Consider the following 22,427-nt stretch of genomic DNA (forward strand, 5'->3'; position numbering starts at 1 on the left):
TTAATTGAGCTTGGAGAATAGCTACGTGTGATATCGTTCTCATCATACTTTTTCTCAGCGCCTCGAAATACCTGAATCAGACCCGACAGGAAGTGCTCGCGGGATGGACATCGAGTGGCCTCTCTTGTCCCGCCTAAGTCAACAAGCAGTAGTCTTATCCACTCGGCATTTTACAGTCGCGAGGTTACGAGCGTGAACGCGAGTACGCAGGTGCATGCAGGTGAACACCTCGTTGGCGGAGATGCGTGCACTATGCTGCCAGTACCACATACAATTCGCGCGTCACTTGCGAATCCCTTCGCAATATAACACGTGACTACTGTTGAGGAGACCCTGCAGAGGAATCGAAATGCGGAAATACGAATAGCGACTAGTAGTTGAAATCTTCGCTAGGCGTAGCTTCACTCATGGCGTGTCGCGAAGAGGGAATCCCGCGCTAACGATAATTCACAGCCCGCCTCGCGTCAGGCGTCATTAAATGCGTAATGATAATAATTGTAATCGCCGAGCGAATCATTGCATTATTTAATATCGCGTATAACAGGGTGCCGGTGCCGTAATAGCGCGGCGAATTAAAGGGTCGGCTAAATCCCCGAAATCGCGAGACGAGAATAAAAGTGCTCATTAAATTAAAAGCAGCCACCCGCATTGTGCAATTTATTATTGGGCCAAAGCACGAGCGTTGGATTATATCGAATTTGGGAATGGTGCATTTTACGAGAAAAAGGAAGATTGTTGTATACATTCAGAAATACAATCGCAATTAATTTGCAAATTGCAATAACACTGGTCGACAAAATTTCACTTTTCTTATTTTAAATTAATGTGATCGAGTGTTTCTTAAAATATTTTTTTGTGCTGATTTCAATTCCATTTGCTAAATTTATGAGGACAGGATTTTTAAATAATACATATTAAAAAATTCCTCTACTTATCTCTTCTTACTTAGATCCTATAAATAAATTATTCGGTGAGTAGTTTGAATTTAACATGATTTTCTACATAAAAGACTGATCCCATACAACGAGCAGTTGTTAGCAAAATGTATAAATTTTTAAAAAGAGATATCGGTTTCAAAAAAAACTGTAACTTATGAAATAAATTCTGAATCTTATTTTCCGAATTAACGCACACATTAAAAAGTATATAAAAATTAACTAAAATTATTCATTTAACAAAATCATTGTCGATCAGTGTAATTGAAGCTGTACATCTTCGACAACGAAGAAATATTTTGAAATAGTTTAGTTAGAGATCACGCCGTCTTTTCAAGGATCATGTCAAGTGATTCATAAATTCGGTACTAATTATCTCGCGACGGCAAACATGAATAGTCTGTCTTTTCACTGGATATATGCGAAAACATGCTCGCAATATGTACGAAGTGCTATTTAAGTGCTCTAGCACAGGGAAGGCCATTTTGTTCGCGAGAATATTGACAGAGATCTCGTGTCGGGGCTTGCGAGCTGCAAACATGATTTTGCGAACTTGCACGTTTCGCGTTGCACAATTTATGTTGCCAGACATACATTACGTTCTAGTCTAACTTAGAGAAGTATCTTTTGCAAATACTCGCGAAGCTACGGAGGCCATGCATAAATTAAACAGGAATAATACCACAGCGGACGTTGCTGTCTAGTATAGTTTTCTGAAATCCAAAGCATTCGATGTATAATACGAAGTGGCATACTTGGAAAAATCAATACATTACAATTTTGAAGCAATATTTAGATAAGATCGAAATATTTGTATTCTCCGTAAGGCACAAAGTGCCATACGCGTTTGATGATCGTAAGATTGCTAATAATAGCACATCGATAAAGAATGCGTTAATATACTCGCGAAGGAGGTCGCGTTCTAAAACAGACGAAAACTTTCCTTTAAGACAAATCTCTACAGACAGGTCGTGTCGCGAAAACGTAAATTCCGGCCATGATCTCTCCTCGAAGTCTGCGGCACCTCGAAAATTCTCGCAGCGGCACGGATATTCATAAATTATCAGGATCCGCGAGGGAATATTACGCACCGACGAGAAACCATCTCGATTTCGAAGAGTATAACGTAATTAGCAATAAAACTTCCGCGTACGCATTTCCTGGTACATCGCTCGCGCGGTTGTTTCGCTGGCCGTCTCCTGCGGAGTCTTTTTTTTTTCCGCGCACGGAACGGAGCTCCGGCTGACCCGGTCAAACGACCTTAGGAGGAGAAACCTTACGATCGATATACTCGCGTGTTTATTGCTGAACTTTTAAGAAAATTTATTGTCAGGCGTTTTCGACGTCCTCGGTTCTGGACGGGGGAATCGCATCATTCTTCCCGAGGCGTCGCGTCGCGTCGGCGTGAAACTATCGGGAAAACGTGTTTTGCGTAGTATATCAAGACGGACAAATTTATTGCTAGATAAATAACATCGCAGATACGATGATACGCGTCTACGCGCGCGCGTGTATAAATATTATAACGCGCGCGTACGATAGCTGCGCGGCGTGGAATGTGAAAGACGCGCGAGACGAAAGTAATCGAATACCATCTCGCGTTAAGAACGTGACGGAGGATCGGGGGATCGATGAGCGTGGAGGGATATTTAATGAACGGCGATCAAGGTATTACACACATTTAAGTATACAATATTCTTTATTTCATTTCGTACTCTTCTCTCGACTCGGACACTCAAACGGTGCCCATGCCTCGCGCGTATAGTCTGATCGTGGCTACCGCATCTCCCATATATTCTTCTCTTCCTTCCTTCCTTTCTTTCTTTTTTTTTTGTACTTAAACGCAACTGCGGATCCTACTGCGGACGATCGGCACGATCAGAGCTTTTCGGAACGGTTCCTCGCGCTTGGATTCGATATCATCCCTGTTCGTCCGACAAGATTCTCGAAAAATATACATAAGTTACGTACTAAGAGCACTTGGAATTCGCAGAATCACAATATATCCGACGCCCGGATCATCGTCGTCCGATCTCTTGCATCGCCGTCGATTTCATTTTTTTAATAAATCGACGCGAGTGCACGGATCGAAGTGAGCAGAAATCCGAGCATCCGAACACTGCCGAACGATTCGTCGGCGCAATAGTACGCGCGAAGCACTCACTGGCCATCCCGCCGTGCGTTGTCGCCACGCTACGGCAAACGGTTACATATCGTTTAACGTTAAACTATCACCGGCGGTATCTTTTACCGCCGTATTTTTTAAGGCACCGCTTCAAGCTGGTGCTACGATATGCGCGATTCGTGATTCGTGATTCGCGGTTCATGATCCGTAGTGGAAATTCGTCGGTTCGCGAATTGATGTGAACCCTGCCACACGATTCGCGATTCGTAGTCTCGTTCGTTCGCATAGCGCAGCTCTATACACGAACGATCCACGAATGAATTGATCCGATAGTGTTTCACGCCTCTTATAGCTTCGTCGATATACCGCTTCGCGCTGGCGAATCAGCGTGAATGATGAATTAGCGACGAATAACGAACGCGACGAATCTACCTGTCCACAATATGCACGAGACTCAATAACGAATAGCCGGAATCGCGAGTCGCGCATAGTCTGATGCCAGCTTCATAAGGCACGATACGTCCGTCGTACGTTTCTCCGACGAAAGAGAATGTATCGCGAGTCGATATATTCTCGGTCGCTTCGTCAATGTGCACCTGCCGTCGGGGTACGACCGGGCAAAAGAGACTTGTATGTCGACTGTCGGCTAATACCGAGCGGCTTGAGCAATTTTCATCGATCGGACGATCGCCGATCGTAAAGCCGTTTATGCCGGCTGGCTACGCGCGGCACTTCTTCTTCTTCGTCTTCTTCGTCTTCGTCTTCTTCTTCTTCTTCTTCGGCGTAGGCCGACCGCGCTCTCTCCGCTTCCTCCTGCTTTTCCCTCTCGTGTCGTTCCAACGTAATCGTATTCGGCTACTCCTCTTTCCCCCTGAGTCGCCTTCTCGTTTCTTGCGCCAAGGCACCTTTGACACTCGGCCGTGTGCTTCTCACTCGCCGCGTTATTACGATGTAACTGTACCTTCTTTCACCCTCTCTCCGCATCTCGTATGATTCGCGTGTTCTTCTCCATTCTCTTCTTCACTTTTCTCTTTGCCTCCTTCTTTTTCGTCATTTTTCCATCCATTCGTTTTTTTCCCTTCGATCGTTCGTTTCTTTCCTCCTGCTATGGGAGAGCCTTCGATCGTTAGCTTCTATTTCAACAAATTACTCGGCGACCTTGCCCCTATTATCCACTGGGATAATTGAATTTGGGGGTGACACCGATGACGATCCTTTCTCGATCGGATTCAGTAATCAGTTCTTGTTGAGCACTTAGTGAGCACCGTTTGGTATCCGAGGTCATGTCTTTCGGGTGAGATCCAAGGGCGGTCCGGTGTCCTGCAGAAGCTCATTTTCCTCGCTGTTGCTCGACTTCTCCTCTTCCTCCTCCATACTGCCAGCATCCACCTCCTGTCCATCTGTCCGTGTGTCCTTCATACTGAGATCCATTGGCTCATCTTGCTCTGGCCCGAGAGATCGTAAGAATGTCAGATTCTTATCATATGCGACCTCTATCGAACCTGCTCTAGGACATCGATCTCGTTCGGCGGTCTCGCGATCGATCTCGCGGCATTCTCGATTCTCTTCACTTCTCTTCGTTGGCGATGGAGTCGATCGCGGACTGATGCTCTCGCTGGACGAGCTCGATAAACTGGTCGCCATCTGCGGTGGACCTACTTGATTCACATAAGGTACAATAAAACGTTGCTGAAACGGAAAGAATGGCGTGTTCAGCAACTGCATGTGCGTGAGCGCTGGATGAAACAACGGTGGACCCCGCCACATAGGGAACCTCGAAACTTCAGGCCTGAGCATCTCGTGCGGTGCCCTCGGGAGATCGGTAGGCCTCAGGATCGCTTCCTGGCTGGTTCTTGGCGGGATGTCGGGTGACCTTAGTTGCACCGGAAGATCCGGTGGCCTGAGCGCACCATCCTCTCTCTTGGGCAATCGATCAGGATGGTGATGGTGGTGCAGGTGATGATGGTAACTGTTCGCCGTAGTGGTCGCCGTAGTGACAATGCCGACGATGCTACTGGCGCTAGTATTACTGGCGTTCTCGGTATTATTATTATTATTGTTATTCGCGGCGTCTAACGAGCCGAACGCTTTCTCATACGCGGACTTGGGATCTTTGATCAAGCGATTTTGCGCTTGCTGAGACTGTTCTTGCAGCAGGCAATGTATCTTGAACCAATTGGAGCGCCGACCATAGCGCGAGCCGGACTTGGACATGCCCACCATTAGGCACTTCCGCAAACGACATGCCTTGCAGGCGGTACGATTCTTCTTGTTGATCACGCAGACGCCGCCGTTCTTGCATTCGGAAATGCTACCCAGATTGTTGTAGGTGCGCCCGAAGAAGGACTGTACAACAGAAAGCGAAATGGACGCGCATTGGTCAGTCGTAATCGATTAACGATTTGCGCTTTCGCTTTATTAGAGACCAGACATATTGAGAAACACGCGTTGAAATAAATGTTTAGCTATCTATTAGTAAAGCCAGATTCTTAGCAGTCGCGAAAATCTACAAATTTTGCCTAAAAATCGCGCGTACTCGCAAAATATAATTTAACCTTTGCACAACGGCACACAGATCCGGTCCGACTAATAATGCGTAACAATTCTTAATTTGATAATGAATTACACTAATTTATAAAGTTCTTTGCAGAAGCATATAAATTTCTAGGATAATTTTCGACGCTGAGTCTGATCTGCTCGAAATATTTCCATCAGGTCCGGTTTTTTAAATATAAGAAAAGACAAATAGTAATAATGTAATCTTCTTACGGACTCTCCCATATTCAACAACAAAAAATCCAAAAAAACGGGGCGAATGAGAGTCAACGTGATAATTAATACGCAATCTTCAATCCAGAAAATAGAATCTTTATTCCAAAAAATAATAGTACATTTTAGTTCACTTTGAAACCATCCTCAGCAATACAAATTCAAAATATCAATTCCTTCATGTCCAAGAAAAAATCACCATCAGATTAACAGATTTGATGTTGTAATCTATTCGAAACATTAAAATTATCTTATAAATATTTCTATTGAACAAGTTTCAAATTAACAATAAAACTGGTGACTCATCCCAAGACATAAAAAGAATTCGTCTCAACATTGGATCAACTAATTACCATTAATATTCACTAAAGAGTATCAAATTAAAAAACGCATGTTGATCGCAGCTTGAACGAAACATGACTTATTAGTGTGTTACATACATTTAATAAGAAAGACATGTCAACAACGAAAATAAAAAGAAAAAAGGATAATGTTAATACATAAACAAAAATTTGTATAATCGACAACATATAACTATTTAATGTCTTTTAATAATTGTATATAAGTTTGATGTACACTCTCTGTATCTGAGCATAAATTTAGACTATTTTGTTGCATGAGTATATGAAGGCACTTAGATATTAAACGTTTATTAAGAAAACGCTGTTCATCTAAAATCGCAATTTTCATTGTTGACCTGACATGTCTTTCTTGTTATATTAAATATATTAGTCTCTCTCTCTCTCTCTCATGTTTCGTTCGAGCTGCGATCAACATACGTTTTTTAATTTGATACTCTTTAGTGAATATTAATTGTAATTGGTTGATCCAATGTCGAAACGAATTCCTTCTATGTCTTGGGGTGAGTAACCAATTTTTAATGTTAATTTGAAACTTGTTGTATAATAGAAATATTTATAAGATAATTTTAATGTTTCGAATAGATTACAACATCAAATTTGTTAATCTGATAGTGATTTGTTCTTGAACATGAAGGGATTGATATTTGAATTTGTATTGCTGAGGATGGTTCCAAAGTGAACTGAAACGTACTACTATTTTTTGGAATAAAGATTCTATTTTCTGGATTGAAGATTTAAGATTGCGTATTAATTACCACATTGACTTTCATTCGCTTTATTTGTTTGGATTTTTTGTTGATAAAAAAAGACATTTTTTCCAATATACTCTCTAAAATTTTTAGAGTGCAGATTCGTACTCTTCTAGAGCGAAATCTCGCTTTTAAAGATTGAAAACTGAGCCACTATTTTTCAAAACTGATTCAATTTTTAGTCTTTAGAATGAGATTCCACTCCAAAAAATTTAGAGAATACATATAGAAAAATTTTTTATTGAAATTAGAAAACAAATCACTCTCAACAAGAAGTGTTGAGAGTTTAAATTTTGTTTTTTACATGACTAGATTGGTTTCATGTATAAGAAACCAATAATAGTCACTTAGCATGTTCCCATTCCAATATCTCTGATAATAAAAAACTCCAACACCAGGGCGAATGAGAGTCAGCGTGGTAATTAATACGCGCAATCTTAATTCTTTATTCTAAAATTAGTACGTTTCAGTTCACTTTGAAACCATCTTCAGCCAAACAAATTTAAAATATCAATCCCTTCATGTCAAGGAAAAATCACCAGATTAGCAGATTTGATGTTATAATCTATTCAAAGCATTAAAATTATCTTATAAATATTTCTATTGAACAAGTTTTAAATTAACAATAAAACTGGTGACTCACCCCAAGACATAGAAAGAATTCGTCTCAGCATTGAATCAACTAATTACCATTAATATTCACTAAAAAGTTAAAAAACGCATGTTGATCGCAGCTCGAACGGAACATGACTAATACACTTAATATAATCGGAAAGACATGTCACTAAAGATTTTCTAAAGCGAAGTCCTAATATCATCTTAACAAAGGCAGATAAAATAAATATCACAGTTGCATTAAATAAGAATGATTACAAGTCTAAAATCTTGCAGATGCTTGAGGACAAAGAAATCTACGTAAAATTAAAGAAAGATCCGATTAATAAATTAACTAATGATGTCCGAGATTTGTTAATAAGATGGAAAAAGAAATTTTATTAATGATTTATTGAAATTGTATAAAAAATTATCTTGTAGTGAAGGTGGTCTCTCTCGAGAGTGTATGCTTTACCGAAAATACATAAATCGAATTGCCCTTTCAGACTAATAGTGGCATCTATAGATAGTCCATTATATGCCTTGGCAACTTTCATACATGACGTCATTTCTAAGAATGTACCTAAATCGGTTTACAATATTGACAATAGTTTTCAATTAGTGAAAAGACTGAAGGGGGCACGCGTTTTGAAATTGAACATGTTTTAGTTTCATTAGATGTAGTGTCCTTGTTTACCAATATTCCTATTGAATTGGCTATTGAGAGTATTGATAAGAGATGGAATTTTGTAAGAGATAAGGTCAATATCTCGAAAAGTGAGTTTATGTTGAATGTCCGGTTGGTACTCAATTCAACTTATTTTAGTTTTGATGGTCAATTTTATAAACAAAATTTTGGAACCCCTATGGGGTCGCCTCTCTCTCCAATATTAGCCGATTTAGTAATGAGGGATTTGGAAGCAAGGGCATTGGAGACCTTGGGTTTTCAACCTTTGTTTTATTTTCGATACATGGATGATATCGTTATAGCAGTTCCAAAAAATTTAGTTGACTTTACACTTGAGACTTTCAATTCGTTACGACAGATTAAAATTTATCTTAGAGTTTGGTGATGACAAATTAAATTTTTTGGATATTACTATTATTAATAATAACAATTTAATTGAATTTGATTGGTATCATAAGCCTACGTATTCGGGAAGAGATACCTCAATTTTTTATCGGCACACCTACTCTAACAAAAAAGAGGCATAATAATAGGTATGACAGATAGAGCGTTTTTATTATCGGATCTGAAGTATCACCAGAAAAATTTGGAACATATTGTTAGTACATTATTACGAAATGATTATCCGATTGACTTAATTTTCAATACTATTAATGCACGTTTAAAAATTCTCTTTCATAAAGGTACGATACACAACAGAAAGAATCAAGTGACGAAATCAAGAGCGATTGTACTTCGTGGTTTGTATTACCTTATGTTCCGAAAATTTCAGACGAGTCTAAAAGAATTCGTAAAACCTTTAATACTAAATTAGCTTTTACTAACTTAAATAAATTAAATAGTTTAATCAAGGGACATAAAGAGAACTCTCCCAAGAGAAAAAAGAAAAAATGTGATTTACAAAATTTCATGTAAATCTTGCGATGCCTCTTACGTCGGACAGACGAAAAGAAAACTAAAAACAAGATTGGCTGAGCACCGCAAGCATATTAACCGGAATAGTAACAACCAATCAGTGATCACAGAACATCGTATTGAATTTGATCATGACTTCGATTGGGAGAATATCGCGATTTTAGATGAAGAGCGTTCTCTGAATAAACGGTTAATATCGGAATGCCTTCATATATTAATGCAACAAAATAGTCTGAATTTACGCTCAGATACAGAAGGTGTACATCACAATTATATACAATTAATAAAAGACATCAAATAGTTTTATATTTTCGGTTATATAAAATGTTTGTATTGACATTATCTTTCTCTTTTTATTTTCGTGATTCTTTTTATTTTCGTGTTTTGACCTGACATGTCTTTCCGATTATATTAAGTGTACGTTCCTATATTAAGTCATGATCCGTTCGAGCTGCGATCAACATGCGTTTATTAACTTGATAATTTTTAGTGAATATTAATGGTAATTAGTTGATCCAATGTTGAGACAAATCCTTTCTATGTCTTGGGGTGAGTCACCAGTTTTATTGTTAATTTGAAACTTGTTCAATAGAAATATTTATAAGATAATTTTAATGCTTTGAATAGATTAGAACATCAAATCTGCTAATCTGATGATGATTTTTCCTTGACATGAAGGGATTGATATTTTAAATTTGTTTGGCTGAAGATGGTTCCAAAGTGAACTGAAACGTACTAATTTTGGAATAAAGATTCTATTTTTGGATTGAAGAATTAAGATTGCGCGTATTAATTACCACGCTGACTCTCATTCGCCTTGGTGTTGGAGCTTTTTGTTGTTGAATTTGGGAGAGTCCGTAAGAAGATTACATTATTATCCCTGATAATGTTTCTCAATTATCGTCAGATCCTGAAAATATTCGCCTTGCTTATAATTTATCGCACCGAGAGTATTAAAAAAAAATGATATATCTTAAAATGATATACTGCATTTTAAACATTTGACCTGATGGAATTTCTGGTGGCAGATTCGAACTCAAATATGTCAAATACCTCTAAAATACGTTAAAAAATTATTTTTTATTCTTACTAAAAATTATTAAAAATGTTTAAACGAGTATTACGAGTAATTGATTTTAATCAAGATATTCTTGTACTGTCGCCGATGCGAGAGCCTGACTTACGTATAAAAAAGTGATATATCCGATACTATTGCGCTTTGTTTCTACGCGATTCTATGCGATTCACGTAATTTCCGGTGTAAATGTCGCGAGAAACGTAACGGATCGCGAGTCATCCCTCTCTTTCTATCTTTTTTCTTCATTCCTTTTTTGTTTTGTTACTAGAGAATAACGATACGGATGAATAGCTGTGGAAGAATGGCGACGCGAAGATACTGACCTTGCAGCCTTCGCACGTGAAGGCCCCAAAGTGAAAACCCGCGGCTGGCTCTCCGCAAACCCTGCAGAGCTGATTCATCTGCAACAAAAAGATGCGACATGTGGTTACGCTCGGGATCTGAGGACGTTCAGAATATGCCCGACGATCGTGTGCCTGATCCCCGCACAATATCTGCCAATCACGGAAGGGTTTCTCGATCTAATGCATGCTCTCGAAACGCAAGATCAGAACAACGAAGAGTACTGTGATAGGATATACGATCGGAGCCTCCTGTTTCGATACAAAGCGCTATTATGACATTATGATCGAAAAGAAACAAGACAGTTTAATAAATATAATAAATATGTATATCTTCTTTATAACTCGACTTGTATCAAATAATATAAAAACCTATTAAAATATATTTTTTCCAGTATATTTCCAATGTATATATTTTCTCTTAATATATATAAATGTAATAAATTATTTTCGGAAGGAATATTTTTATCAATTTATCTATATGTGTAAAATATCAATTAATTATTATCTTCTTCAGTACCCATTAAAGTTTCAAAATTTAATCAAAATCTCATGAATAAGTATTTATATTTCCATCCGTTATATTGTAAATGTAATATTGTAACATTTAAAATGCTCGTAAAGTATCGTCTATCCAATTTACATATTTATAAAAAGAATCGCAGGAACCTATATATGATAGTATCTTGGATCAATTCCACTAGCATAAAATTGAGATTAGCAAATTTTATCATATGTTATTTCTTTGCTATACTCATTTTTAAACATAATAATTCTCTTCTATTTTGCATTATTTTACATTAAAAATAAAAAATAAAAAAAAATTTATTTCTGTAGCTTCTGCCACAATCGAGTGCAGTCTAACAATAAGGAATGAAGGAAATTTATGAAGGAATTCTCATCTTTAAATTCGATCTCGCGTCAATATCCTGAACTACGTACAATCTGTTGTCGAATAATGCGATCGCGACCGATCCGCGCATTGTAGTCGGTAATCAACGTGAGCGTGCATCTGTTCCGCTGTGGAAGATCCTCGACGGTGATGTCGCGCAGGAAAGAAGAACTCTTTCTTGCTTCGTACGCATGAGAATCGGCGAGGAGCGCGCGAACGAGGGGTCTATTTTCTCGCTGCGAGAAATCTTCTTCCTATTAAAACCTAGTTAGCCAGTCATTACTAGCTCCTCACGGGAGCTTGGACGTGCGGTTCGTCGCGAGAAAGGCACGGGGAGAAGAAGAAAACACGCGGATTGTGCGCGGGCAAAAGAACGGAGGATGCGACTCGCACAGATCTGATTCCCACACGAAAAGAGTGCGCTACAGTAACGGCCGCCATTCTGCTCGTCGTAACGCGACGAGAAATTGATCGCTCGCGTTACGAGCGGTAATTGTCAGGGATGATCAAAACGCGCTCGTGTGAGATTCGCACTCGCTGGAACTCTTCTTCGCCCGTCGCGGGCGTCACACGGCCAGATGGGACGATGCGCTCACGGTCATTTATGACTTTCGCAAGTAAATTTTATGATTCATTAATATTTTGGTTTATTGTGCGACTTGCATGAATGGTCAATATTTGTATATAACGGTTTGCTTTGAACTTTGTTTCGAATATATATTTATATAACGCGAAAAAACGGCGATTCGCAAATTCGCAAGGTAATATACATTGGATCAATCGGATTTAGGCATCGCCACGTTTGTTACCGCCCCTCACACAGAATCGATTTGATTACAAAACGGTTACGCGAGCGAGCATTTCTGGTGCACAGAAAGAACGATTTTGTTGAAGTATCTAAAAATTTAGCTAAATACAGATCTGAAAATAAATTTTATTAGACTATTAAGATAATTATATAGAAGTTGATTGCTAGAATATTAAAGTTGATTGCTAGAATATTAAAATTTTTGCAATATATTGATCATCATGCTTGAGTTTTCTACACAAATATTTTAATGACCTAATTTTAGCTAAATTTTTAGATATTTCAGCAAAATCGTTCTTTCGATGTGTGGTTTTACGCGATCTAAATCGTGAGAAAAGGTATTTCGATTTAATGACGCTAATGTACGCATTAACTGTAATATTTACGTCAATAAGCACGCATGCTACGTGCAGATATATCTAGCGAAAATGGCAAACCTCTTTTTTCGCGCGTTTCGCATGCGGATGATAGAGATTCTTTAATTATTCTAATAAGAATCTACAAAAAATGATTTTACTGAACTATCTAAAAAATTAGATGCAGATCTGAAGATAATTTTATTGAACCATTAAAATAATTACATAGGAATGGGCATCAAACATGATAGGCAATACTACAAAAAGTTTTGATAGTCTAGCAAACAATTTGGGCGTTCTACATAATTTGATAGTCTAACAAAATTTTCAGATTTGTATCTAATTAAATTTCTAGATAGGTACTTTAGTAAAACCGTTCTTTCCGTACAGATATGAGATAATCAGTTTTGATTGGTCTGCCATGTTTTGTTCGGAAAGAAAGAAACAGATAAGAAAAAAGTATAGAAAAGAAAGAAGTAATGAATGTATATCCTTCTCTGTCGCGTGATTTTGACAAAATACGAAAGCTAGAACTTGTAGAAATTCTTATTAGAGGGTTTCTAATGCGGGGTAAAGATTAACCTACGGCCTCTTCAAATATTCCCCAAATGATGGGATTGGACGGGATTTCTGCCGATGATCACGAATGCTGAAACGCAGGTTAGCGGAGGCAGGTATTCGAAAACAACTTTCGATCTCATTAACCTGGGAACGTATGCGCGGTACGGACTGATGACTTCTCGCGGAAATGACGACGAGAAGTAGCGACGTGCAGGCCGAGGTAGGAGGCAAAAAAGGTTAAACGTCCAACAGATGACGCGGCTATGTCACCTCGGTTCTAATCCCCGCGGCCACAAACCACCACACATCGACGGGACTAAATAACGCGCTGTTCTCTCCCTTTGGTCTGTGCCGCTTTTTCTCGTATTTTGCGAATAATCTACATTGCTACAAAATGGTCTGCATCCGTCTGAATCCTTTCCGTCGCCCACCCACGTCCCACGCGAGAATCATCTCATCAAGTGCCGCCACGAGGGACATTGAATGAAGAGGCGAACGTGCCGATATAATGTTAGCCTTTTTACATCGAGAGCGACACGGTTCTCTTCTCTTTCGAGGTTCCCATCGTTCCCTCGATTCCGTTATGCTGAGCTTCGGTTAACGATTTAGAATAATCTAGCCCGTGTAAATACTAATCAACCGCTAAGCGAGCGACGATGACAAGCGTAAACTCGCACGATTCCTACGCGTTTCCAATCCGAGTTCGCAAAAGACACTAATTTAATTGAATCGCGTATACTAATGCGCAGAAATACCATATTTGAATAGTAAGAAAGACCATAATTTATAATAAGTGCCACGTGACGAATCTCTCTCGTCCGATTAATTTTATAGCATTAATGCAAATATTTACAAATATTAATTACAAATATCCAAATTTTTTCGACATTCTCCTATTATAACTAAATACATTAGCTAATATAAAAAATTCTATTAAACAAGTGTTCGTGTTAATTAATGTTAATTAATAACCCTCCGGAGCTGACTCTAAAATTTGTAATATAGTTACTGATGCTGAATCTGTAAAACCGATATAATTTATGTTGATTAAAAGACATCAATTAATTTTAAGGAATCAAAATGATATAATTCATATAAAAAATAGAATGAATAGTAAATATATTTTAATAAGAATGATCCAAATATAATACGAGATGTAACATAAAAAAATTAAATTGTTTGATATTTTTGACACTTTATAATTGAATGAGCCAATAGATCTACCGTCAACTCTGGAGAATTAAGTAATCGTATGAAAAAATGTACAGACATAGCTAACTATCCTTCTTTGAAATAAATATTGCATTCATATATTATATATATATATATATATATATGTATAGAACACGGAATATGTATAGATTTATATGATAAAATACATCTTCGTTTCATTTTTTTTTTTTTGTAAAAGACAAACTTCTGCGCAAACTGGTAATCAAAAGAAAAAAAGGAGACTTACCACGTCGGTGTTGGCCGCTGCCGATGTGATCGTCGACGTAGGCGTCCACCACCCTGGAGTGGCGGATGTCGCGTTGGCAATAATACCAACACCCGTCGCAACCGAGATGGATCCGCTCCCTACCAATCCTGCCGGACCTGACAGATCGCCCACATCCATTCGACACGTTTTAATCCCTCGGTATCAGCCGTTCTGGCCTGTGACCCGACCTGCCCTCTTTCCGTTTGACGTAACGAGCCACCATTTTGCGCGCTTCTCGCGTTTCGCCGTGCTGAAACGTTCACGCGACGTGTGACATCCGGCCTGATAAAAGAGAAAAAAGACAAACAAATAATTCGCTGAAGAATAATCTCGCGATAACGTCCAGTATCGCTTGATAACGATGACATTAATAATTACTCCGGCCACACACATAAGTTTCGATCAAGTTTTGAATACTTTTTCTATTGCCTTCACATACCATGCATGTTCAAAATCGTAATATCTTATTCAGATTCGGCGATTTATTCGCTATATAATACACTATACGAGAAAAAATAATTTGCGTCCGGCAAGAATGTCGCCTCCCAGCAACAGAATACTCGAATGTACGTTAACGAATATCTCCCACTATCAAAGCGGTATTTTTATGGCGAACAAACGCACGAGGCGGCGTATATCAGCGCGATGTATAATAATTATTCCAGAATACGAGCGGCGGGTCGCAGAAACGAGAGAGGGCAGTCCGCCGAAATCGCGATCGGCGGACGTCCTTCCCGAGACCCCCGGGTTCGTATCGCTCGAGATAACATGTCGTGTTTACAACGGTGTAACGCCATTACCAATGTTAACGTAGACCGCCCTGCGAGGGACGCATAAATACAAGAGCTAATTACAGAGCCTACCACGTATTAATTTTCGACCTGCACACCACGCGGAAACTTTAAGCGGCGTGTATGAATCGTGCTTCTAATTAACAATGTTTAATTTCGATCCGACGATAAGAAACTCGTATCGTACAATTCGGGATGGTATGGTAAATGTCGTAAATACATCGTGGCAGGTAATATATTCGTCTATTACGTACAATAATTCGGAAAGTAAATGCGGTTTCTTGAGGAACGAGCGCAACGCGCTCGAGGGAATAACAATCGGTAGTCTGGAGAATTAATCCAGTTCCAAGACGTAATTTGAAAGTAAATGTTAATTGAGGATACCGAGATTTCCCTGGTCGATCACAAAGCTACGATTAAGATTAAGAACGCGGTAATTGGCGTCGTTGCGTTGAGTTAATCTATACGATCACTGAGTAATATTGGCATATACTTGCAACACGATCGTGTTACATATGCGGGAATCTATAGCAGTAAAGATTATACACTAGATTTTCTAGTATTCATGGATTATAATTGAAGCACGTTAATAAATTGCGTTAAGCGCTACGAATTTATAGTGCTACAACTTTAAAGTTTAAATTGTAACGTTATAGGTTGCACAATTTCGATGATATATACCAAAGTTAATTGGTATATTTAATCCAGAACACTAATGGATATTAACGAATAATCCACAACTAAAACTTTATTTAGTAAACAATATATTAAATCTTATAGGACTTTATTTAATAAAACCCTTTAACTATCAATTTATAATAATTCGAAATTATTTAAAGTATAGATCTTAGTATGACTGACAATATAGATTCTTTTTTATTTTACTTTTAATTTATAGTAAAAATTATAGCTTTTAGATAATCCATAGCTATGCACAGAAAGATCGGTTTTGTTGAAGTATAAAAATTTAGCTTATGGACACAGATCTGAAAATAATGTTGGACCATCAAAATAATAATGGGACGCTCAAACTGGTTGCTAAAATGTCAAAATTTTCTCCGTATGCTTATCGCGCTTGAAATTCCTACTTAATTATTTTGGCACCCCATAAAATTATATTTTCAGATTTGTATCTACCTAAATGTTTAGATGTACGTATCTTGATACTTCAGCAAAATCGTTCATTACGTGTACATACAGTTATTGGTTCTGAGGTATTTGGAGATATATCCACAAGAATAGCTTGTTTTCAAGATGTATATAATATTCGGTAAACGAGGCATTGCTGTTTACATATCTTATCAGAGAAAGAGAGAGAGGGAGAGGGAGAGAGAAAGTACAGTGCATAACATTACACTCATATGATCTCTGAAAATAATTACCGTAAAAATGTATACTTCAATTATGCCTAATTTCTTCTCTTCTAGATAAATTGCGGATAATCTTATCCAGGAGATATTTCCATTATAATCTGGGAGATATCTCTTGGATAAAGTATCTGGATATCTAGAGATGAAGAAATTGGACATTAGAGACACAATGGACTATATATATCTGACAATGAGTGTCGTCTCCAGGAAGGTTCTCCCAGGTCTCTCATTATACCTTAATTTAACAAATCATTGCAATACGACTAAACGACCGCTTTCGTGAGCAATCTGGCGAGCGCGTTGCTCCCGCACGTATATATTATTAAAATTGCCGTAATCGGTCGCCTCCACGACAAAGAGTACCGCGGTCGCACGGCGCTGCGGCCATCGATAAATTTTATTGCGCGCCTCTCATCTTTCCACGCTGACTAATGACAAATTAATTAACAACCGTACATGCCCGCGAAAGACCGGTTCCATTGAATACGTCGTCACCTTGCTGCTCTCCGACTCTGATAAATCCTTGTTTTCACGGATTAACGTTGCGCCGCGCGGCGAGCCGGCGGTAGCGCAATTGTAACGCGACGATAAACACGATCGTTCGCGAGAATGAATACGGCGACGATGACAGCGATGACGGTGGCGATCGGCCATTGATGCCATCAGGGTTTTTCCTATTTGCGTTTTTGAGCCGCGTCCACGAGCGTGTATTTCATTAGCCGGCGCCGAAGGACGCCGTTCTCGCGTTTCGCGCTTGGGACTATTACCGGCGCGCCGTCATCGCCGATATGTTTCAGCTGTCATCGTGCGAGTCCACGTCTCCGGTATTTACGCGTATCGCGACACCATCCGCGGTCCTTGAAGAATCGGGAGAAGGAGAATCGTTTCTCTTCGTGTGCGAAATGATCATGAGCATGGCGTCTACTGCTCGTTCGCTAATAAATGGGTTACGTGAACGATCGATGCGGATAGTTTTATTAATTGCGAGAGCTACGCCGACCGATTGTGAGTTTAATCTGTGAAATAATTAGGGTATTAAAGCGTAATTAACGGTGCGTCAGCGAGAGATAATGATGCTGCGCGCACTGAAATGTTAAATCGTCGTGATCTCCTCGCCGCAACAGCGCGATCGATCGACGAGGTTTGACATTTGACGTACGGAACAATGTTCTGCTTCGCGTCGCATTAAAGACGCGTTCCGTCGCGGGTTAAAGTACGCCCGATTGAAACCGAAGCTGGTATTCATAGCTGGTTTTGTATAATATTTAAGACCGTTTTAAGATGTTATGAACCAATCAGATAGTTATATCAGCGTCTTAAGATATTATTTAAGACGACATTAAAATAAAGAATCGACTATAAATATCGCTTCGGAAGTCAAATTAATTTTTTTATCGGCATCCAATACGATTTATAAGAGCATTCGAATATTTTCCGCACTCCCTAATATCTCGCTATGGATTGCCTGCAGCATCCAATATATTATTCTGTGAAAGTGTTCATGCGGCGACCTATTGGAACATCAATGAAAGCACATAAATTTATTTCGCGCGATAACACAAATTTCTGGCAATTCCCCAAGATATTATCATCGATTCGTCGTTTCTCCCATTGATACCTCTCGCTTTATGAAAGCCTGCACCACCACTCCTATCTCACTATTAATAATTCGATTGTCCGGCAATATTTTTTCTCCACCTGACAGAGACGCACGGTAATCGCAATCGGCTTGCCTTTCGTCTTCGCAATAATAATGATTGAAAGTTGAAACACATTCGCGCGTTAAAGGCATCATATATACGCGCCGTTTCTCATCTCGTTTCTTTTCTCTTTTTTTTTTACTGTTTTTCTTCTTTTCGCCGGGCGAACATCTCGATCGCCGCCAAGCTGTGGCAGCCAATGAGTGACGAGCGAACTGCTGCTTTAATGAACCGGTTGTGAGCGATACGTCACACGGATATCACAGTACTAGCTGTAGACATTTGAAATTGTTGCACTCCCTCTTTTTTCTCTAAGTCGTGACAAGTTAATCATAATTCCCGTAAGACCTGAATCCAGTTTTCGTGTAGCAGCATTGATTATTAACTTGCCGAACTCGTGATGACGCGTATTATTAAATAATCGCGAACTGAAATCGATCCATAGATTGCCATACGCGAACTTATGTCTAAGTACAACATGCATTATAATATCATAGATATATGTATAAATCTTTAAACCCTTGATTAGGAATCTTTTACACAGATTATCACTTAAAAGCTTTGGGACTTGGTTGCCGAAAGCAACATATTTTTATCAAATATAGTCCTCTTTACTCATTTGTGTTGAACTTATTTTTAATTTAGTTTTTTTAATTTCTAAGAGAGATTTGAGATTAAGATTTTGTCATTACTGACACACAGATAGAATTCCATTTCAACGTAAGGGATTAATTAAGCCTTGAACTAATAGGCGTAAATGGAATAATAGAAAATTGCATTCGTACCAAAGAGAGATGTTACGATATTTATCGAGACGATAAAATAAATGATCGCGCTATCGCCACATCTGACATTGTGTCAAAATTTTCCACAAGAATGTAACATCACGATTATTAATTGTTCCTCAGTACATATGAGAAAAATGGGAAACATAGTGTTCTTGATGTGTTAGAAAATCATATTCTACACTCAAAGAAAAGTATAGTATATACGATAATAAAGATAACAACTACACAAGTTTAAGTAGAATTAGTATACATAGTTGAATAAATTAATGTACATAATTAAATAAACTATTTATTAAGTATAATAATTATAAAATGATTTATTCTACATATAAAACTTGTGTAGCTGTCACTTTTATAATCTGCTACTACTATGTCTTTTTTTCTGAGTATAAATATTCCAGCAAAAATAAACTTTAACCTCGCACGACATCTAAAATCTTCTCGTGCGATTATGTCAAATGTCACTGGAAACGTGATTGTATCGAGTATTCAAATAAAATAAATCTAATTAATGTATTCACTATAAGTGATAAGTCATATCGAACATATTTATTTTTAACATTTAAAACATGCAGAGACAATACCGTTTAAGAATGTTGAAGAATACATAGAATAATAAAAGATATAAGGATAAAGCCGATTATAGGCGGATCTACAAAAAGTATTCTAAGCTTCTCCAAAAAAATCGATAATTGATAAATTTCTTATAAAAATATTTCTTATAAAATTATAAGATTTTTCCTTTTTCATTAAATAATATAATTATAGTATAACAAATATGTGAGAAATTGACATTTTTTTTTACATAAGAAAGAAATTGTACTTTTAGCCCCCCTTTTATGAATTCTCATCCATTCTTTTCAGAAAGCAAGACGGAGGAATCCAAGCTAGATCCGCCTACAATTCCGACACTGCACTGCAATGACAACTTTAGAATTGTATCGATATACATACCTATGTAATGTCCTTCACTAAATGTTCCCGTTTATTCCTCTTCCTCTCGATACACTTTCGTATCAAACCCCCAATTTTTCGCACCGTCGCGTCGCTTCTATGAACACATATCAGTCCGCTGTGACAGCACGCGTCATCGCCACCCGCTTTTACTCAACACAGAAAGCACACATCGACGCACGTTCTTCATCCACGCACTGTATGTTGTCAAACAGTACGCGATCGTCCTCGTTGTGATAACGTCGGGATTACACCAAACCGATATTTATATGATTCACATTCGTGTCGAAAATATCTTCCGGCAGGGGAAAAACGCGATCCATCGAATCGGAAAGAATCACAACGGGATATCGCCCTCTGCGCGGATCACAGCTGACAATGAGTGTCCCTTCAATATCTCAGGAGAAAACACTGCGCGCGTGTTGCTCCTTTCGGAGCATGCTGATGATACTGAAGAATCACACCAATCGCTCGGAACTACGTCGCGCGACTTTTTGACGATTTTCCCGTTCGGCAAAACAAAAAGAGACGGACGGAGGCCAAATAAACGGACAAATGGACGGGAGGAAGCGCGGATTGATAGATCGAATTGCGAGAACACGAAGAAGAAGAGGACGATGTCGTAGCTGGCTGGCTGGCTGGCTGGACCGCCGGCCGGCTCGGGGCGTGCGCTCGTGTAGCACGTGGCCGCGAGACTGAGTATCCCTACCTTAGGCACCTTCTTCAATCCGTTTGTCCGCCTTGTCCTTATCTCACCTAGCCAGCCGAGAAAGACTACCGCAGCCTCCTCGCGAGTATATGCTCCACCATCTTTCTCGCTCCTCACCGGCCGATCTCACTCGCGCCTCCGTCCTTCCCACTGTCACGCTCTCGCTCCTTCTATCTATCTATCTCTTCTGATCTTCCCCCATCTCGTTCTCCTTCTCCCTCTCGATCCGCCTTGCCGCAGCATCCGTCTCCGCGCCGCACCGCACCACGTTGGAGGTAACACACAGTCCAGCTGCTTCCCTCTCGCTCGTTCGCGCGCTCGTTCCTCTCCGTCATTCCAGCTGTTCGTTTCGTACTTTGTCCCTCGCCGTCTATCCGCCTTGCATTCATCTCTCTTCCCCGCCATCCAGTTACAACCTGCTTCTCTCGCGAGCAGCCGCGATTCTCCCGCGACCGAAGAGACGACACACGTATGCGCGCTCCCTCTCTCCTGCTCCCATACAACAGCCCTCCTTCTCATCCAGCGGTATTTTATGCAGATCCGCAGCACGGAATTCCATTCCGTTCTACAATACCGCGATTCTTTCGAAAAATCACGAGATCGTCCATGGATTTGAATTTGCATTCGCGGAAAACATGAAGACATTGTTTCTTTTTCTCGTCCATTATTGCGAATGAGAAAAAAAAGAAGAGTCAATTAAATATAATGATAAATAGAAAATTAGAATATTCCCTATTATGTTACATCGCTTTGATAACGTAATCTCAAGACAGTCGAATAATTAATACCAGTCATCGAAAATGAAGTAAATCGACAAGAATTTGTAATATTTACATCTTAATATTATAATATTTCCAAATTAATATATTCTCCGAGGAGAGTGTACTTGTGAGTTGAAAGGCAATTTTCATTAATAATTTGAGATATTTGCTAAAATTCTATTAATCTCTTGTAATAGTCGTAATATAATAAGTAGATATATGAGGAAAAAGATTATAATCATGATTCACGATGTATATAATCTTTCAAACATATATAACACATAATATATATAATCTTTCTTCGAAATAATAGTAATAAATTTTTAGATAACACAAACAAAGTTTTGCTTTAATACAAAGAGGCTCCCTTTGTATTAATAACATTAAAAAAATGTAATTAAATTTTAATTTCAGCATATATTATACTCATCCAATTCTTTGTCCATTAGTCTTAAATTTTCTTAAATTGAATCACAGTGATTCTAAAATTATACTTATCATGATACAAAATTAACTTTACTGGTTCAAATTCATCCCATCTTTTTTTAATATTTGAAAATTTTCATGATCTTAATCTTGTCACTGATTGAATCTATTAATATTACAAACTGGAGAAAATTTTTTTTTTATATTTTGTATATTGTGTCAGTAAAATAATCGAACAAAGCGTAGTCTTTCGGGAATCAAATCACCGATGAATT

General features: G+C 38.6%; 1 protein-coding gene across 2 annotated transcripts; it reads right to left on the reverse strand.

Annotated features, from left to right (window-relative positions):
• Window positions 1-4,132: 4,132 nt before the first annotated feature.
• LOC108763834 (nuclear receptor subfamily 6 group A member 1) lies at window positions 4,133-21,482 on the reverse strand. Of its 2 annotated transcripts, XM_018511728.1 has the most exons (4): window positions 20,257-21,482; window positions 14,633-14,935; window positions 10,539-10,616; window positions 4,133-5,406 (listed from the first exon to the last, which is right to left on the reverse strand). In XM_018511728.1, exons 2-4 carry the CDS (start codon window positions 14,789-14,791, stop codon window positions 4,342-4,344), a joined length of 1,302 nt encoding a protein of 433 aa, XP_018367230.1. In that variant the 5' UTR covers window positions 14,792-14,935; window positions 20,257-21,482; the 3' UTR covers window positions 4,133-4,341. The 2 variants fall into 2 exon arrangements, with proteins under 2 accessions (XP_018367230.1, XP_018367231.1); XM_018511729.1 differs by lacking the exon at window positions 14,633-14,935.
• Window positions 21,483-22,427: the final 945 nt, after the last annotated feature.

This window comes from Trachymyrmex cornetzi, unplaced genomic scaffold (genome assembly GCF_001594075.2).
Source record: "Trachymyrmex cornetzi isolate Tcor2-1 unplaced genomic scaffold, Tcor1.1 scaffold385, whole genome shotgun sequence".
Lineage (NCBI taxonomy): Eukaryota > Metazoa > Arthropoda > Insecta > Hymenoptera > Formicidae > Trachymyrmex > Trachymyrmex cornetzi.

What these genes read in the sequence shown, in the direction of transcription:
- LOC108763834 (XM_018511728.1), bottom strand. Translation starts at nt 14,791, where the DNA reads ATGGATGTGGGCGATCTGTCAGGTCCGGCAGGATTGGTAGGGAGCGGA. An exon ending in CAGCGGCCAACACCGACGTG is followed by an intron (nt 10,617 to 14,632) that starts GTAAGTCTCCTT and finishes TTTTTGTTGCAG; the next exon opens with ATGAATCAGCTCTGCAGGGT. An exon ending in TCACGTGCGAAGGCTGCAAG is followed by an intron (nt 5,407 to 10,538) that starts GTCAGTATCTTC and finishes TCTGTTGTACAG; the next exon opens with TCCTTCTTCGGGCGCACCTA.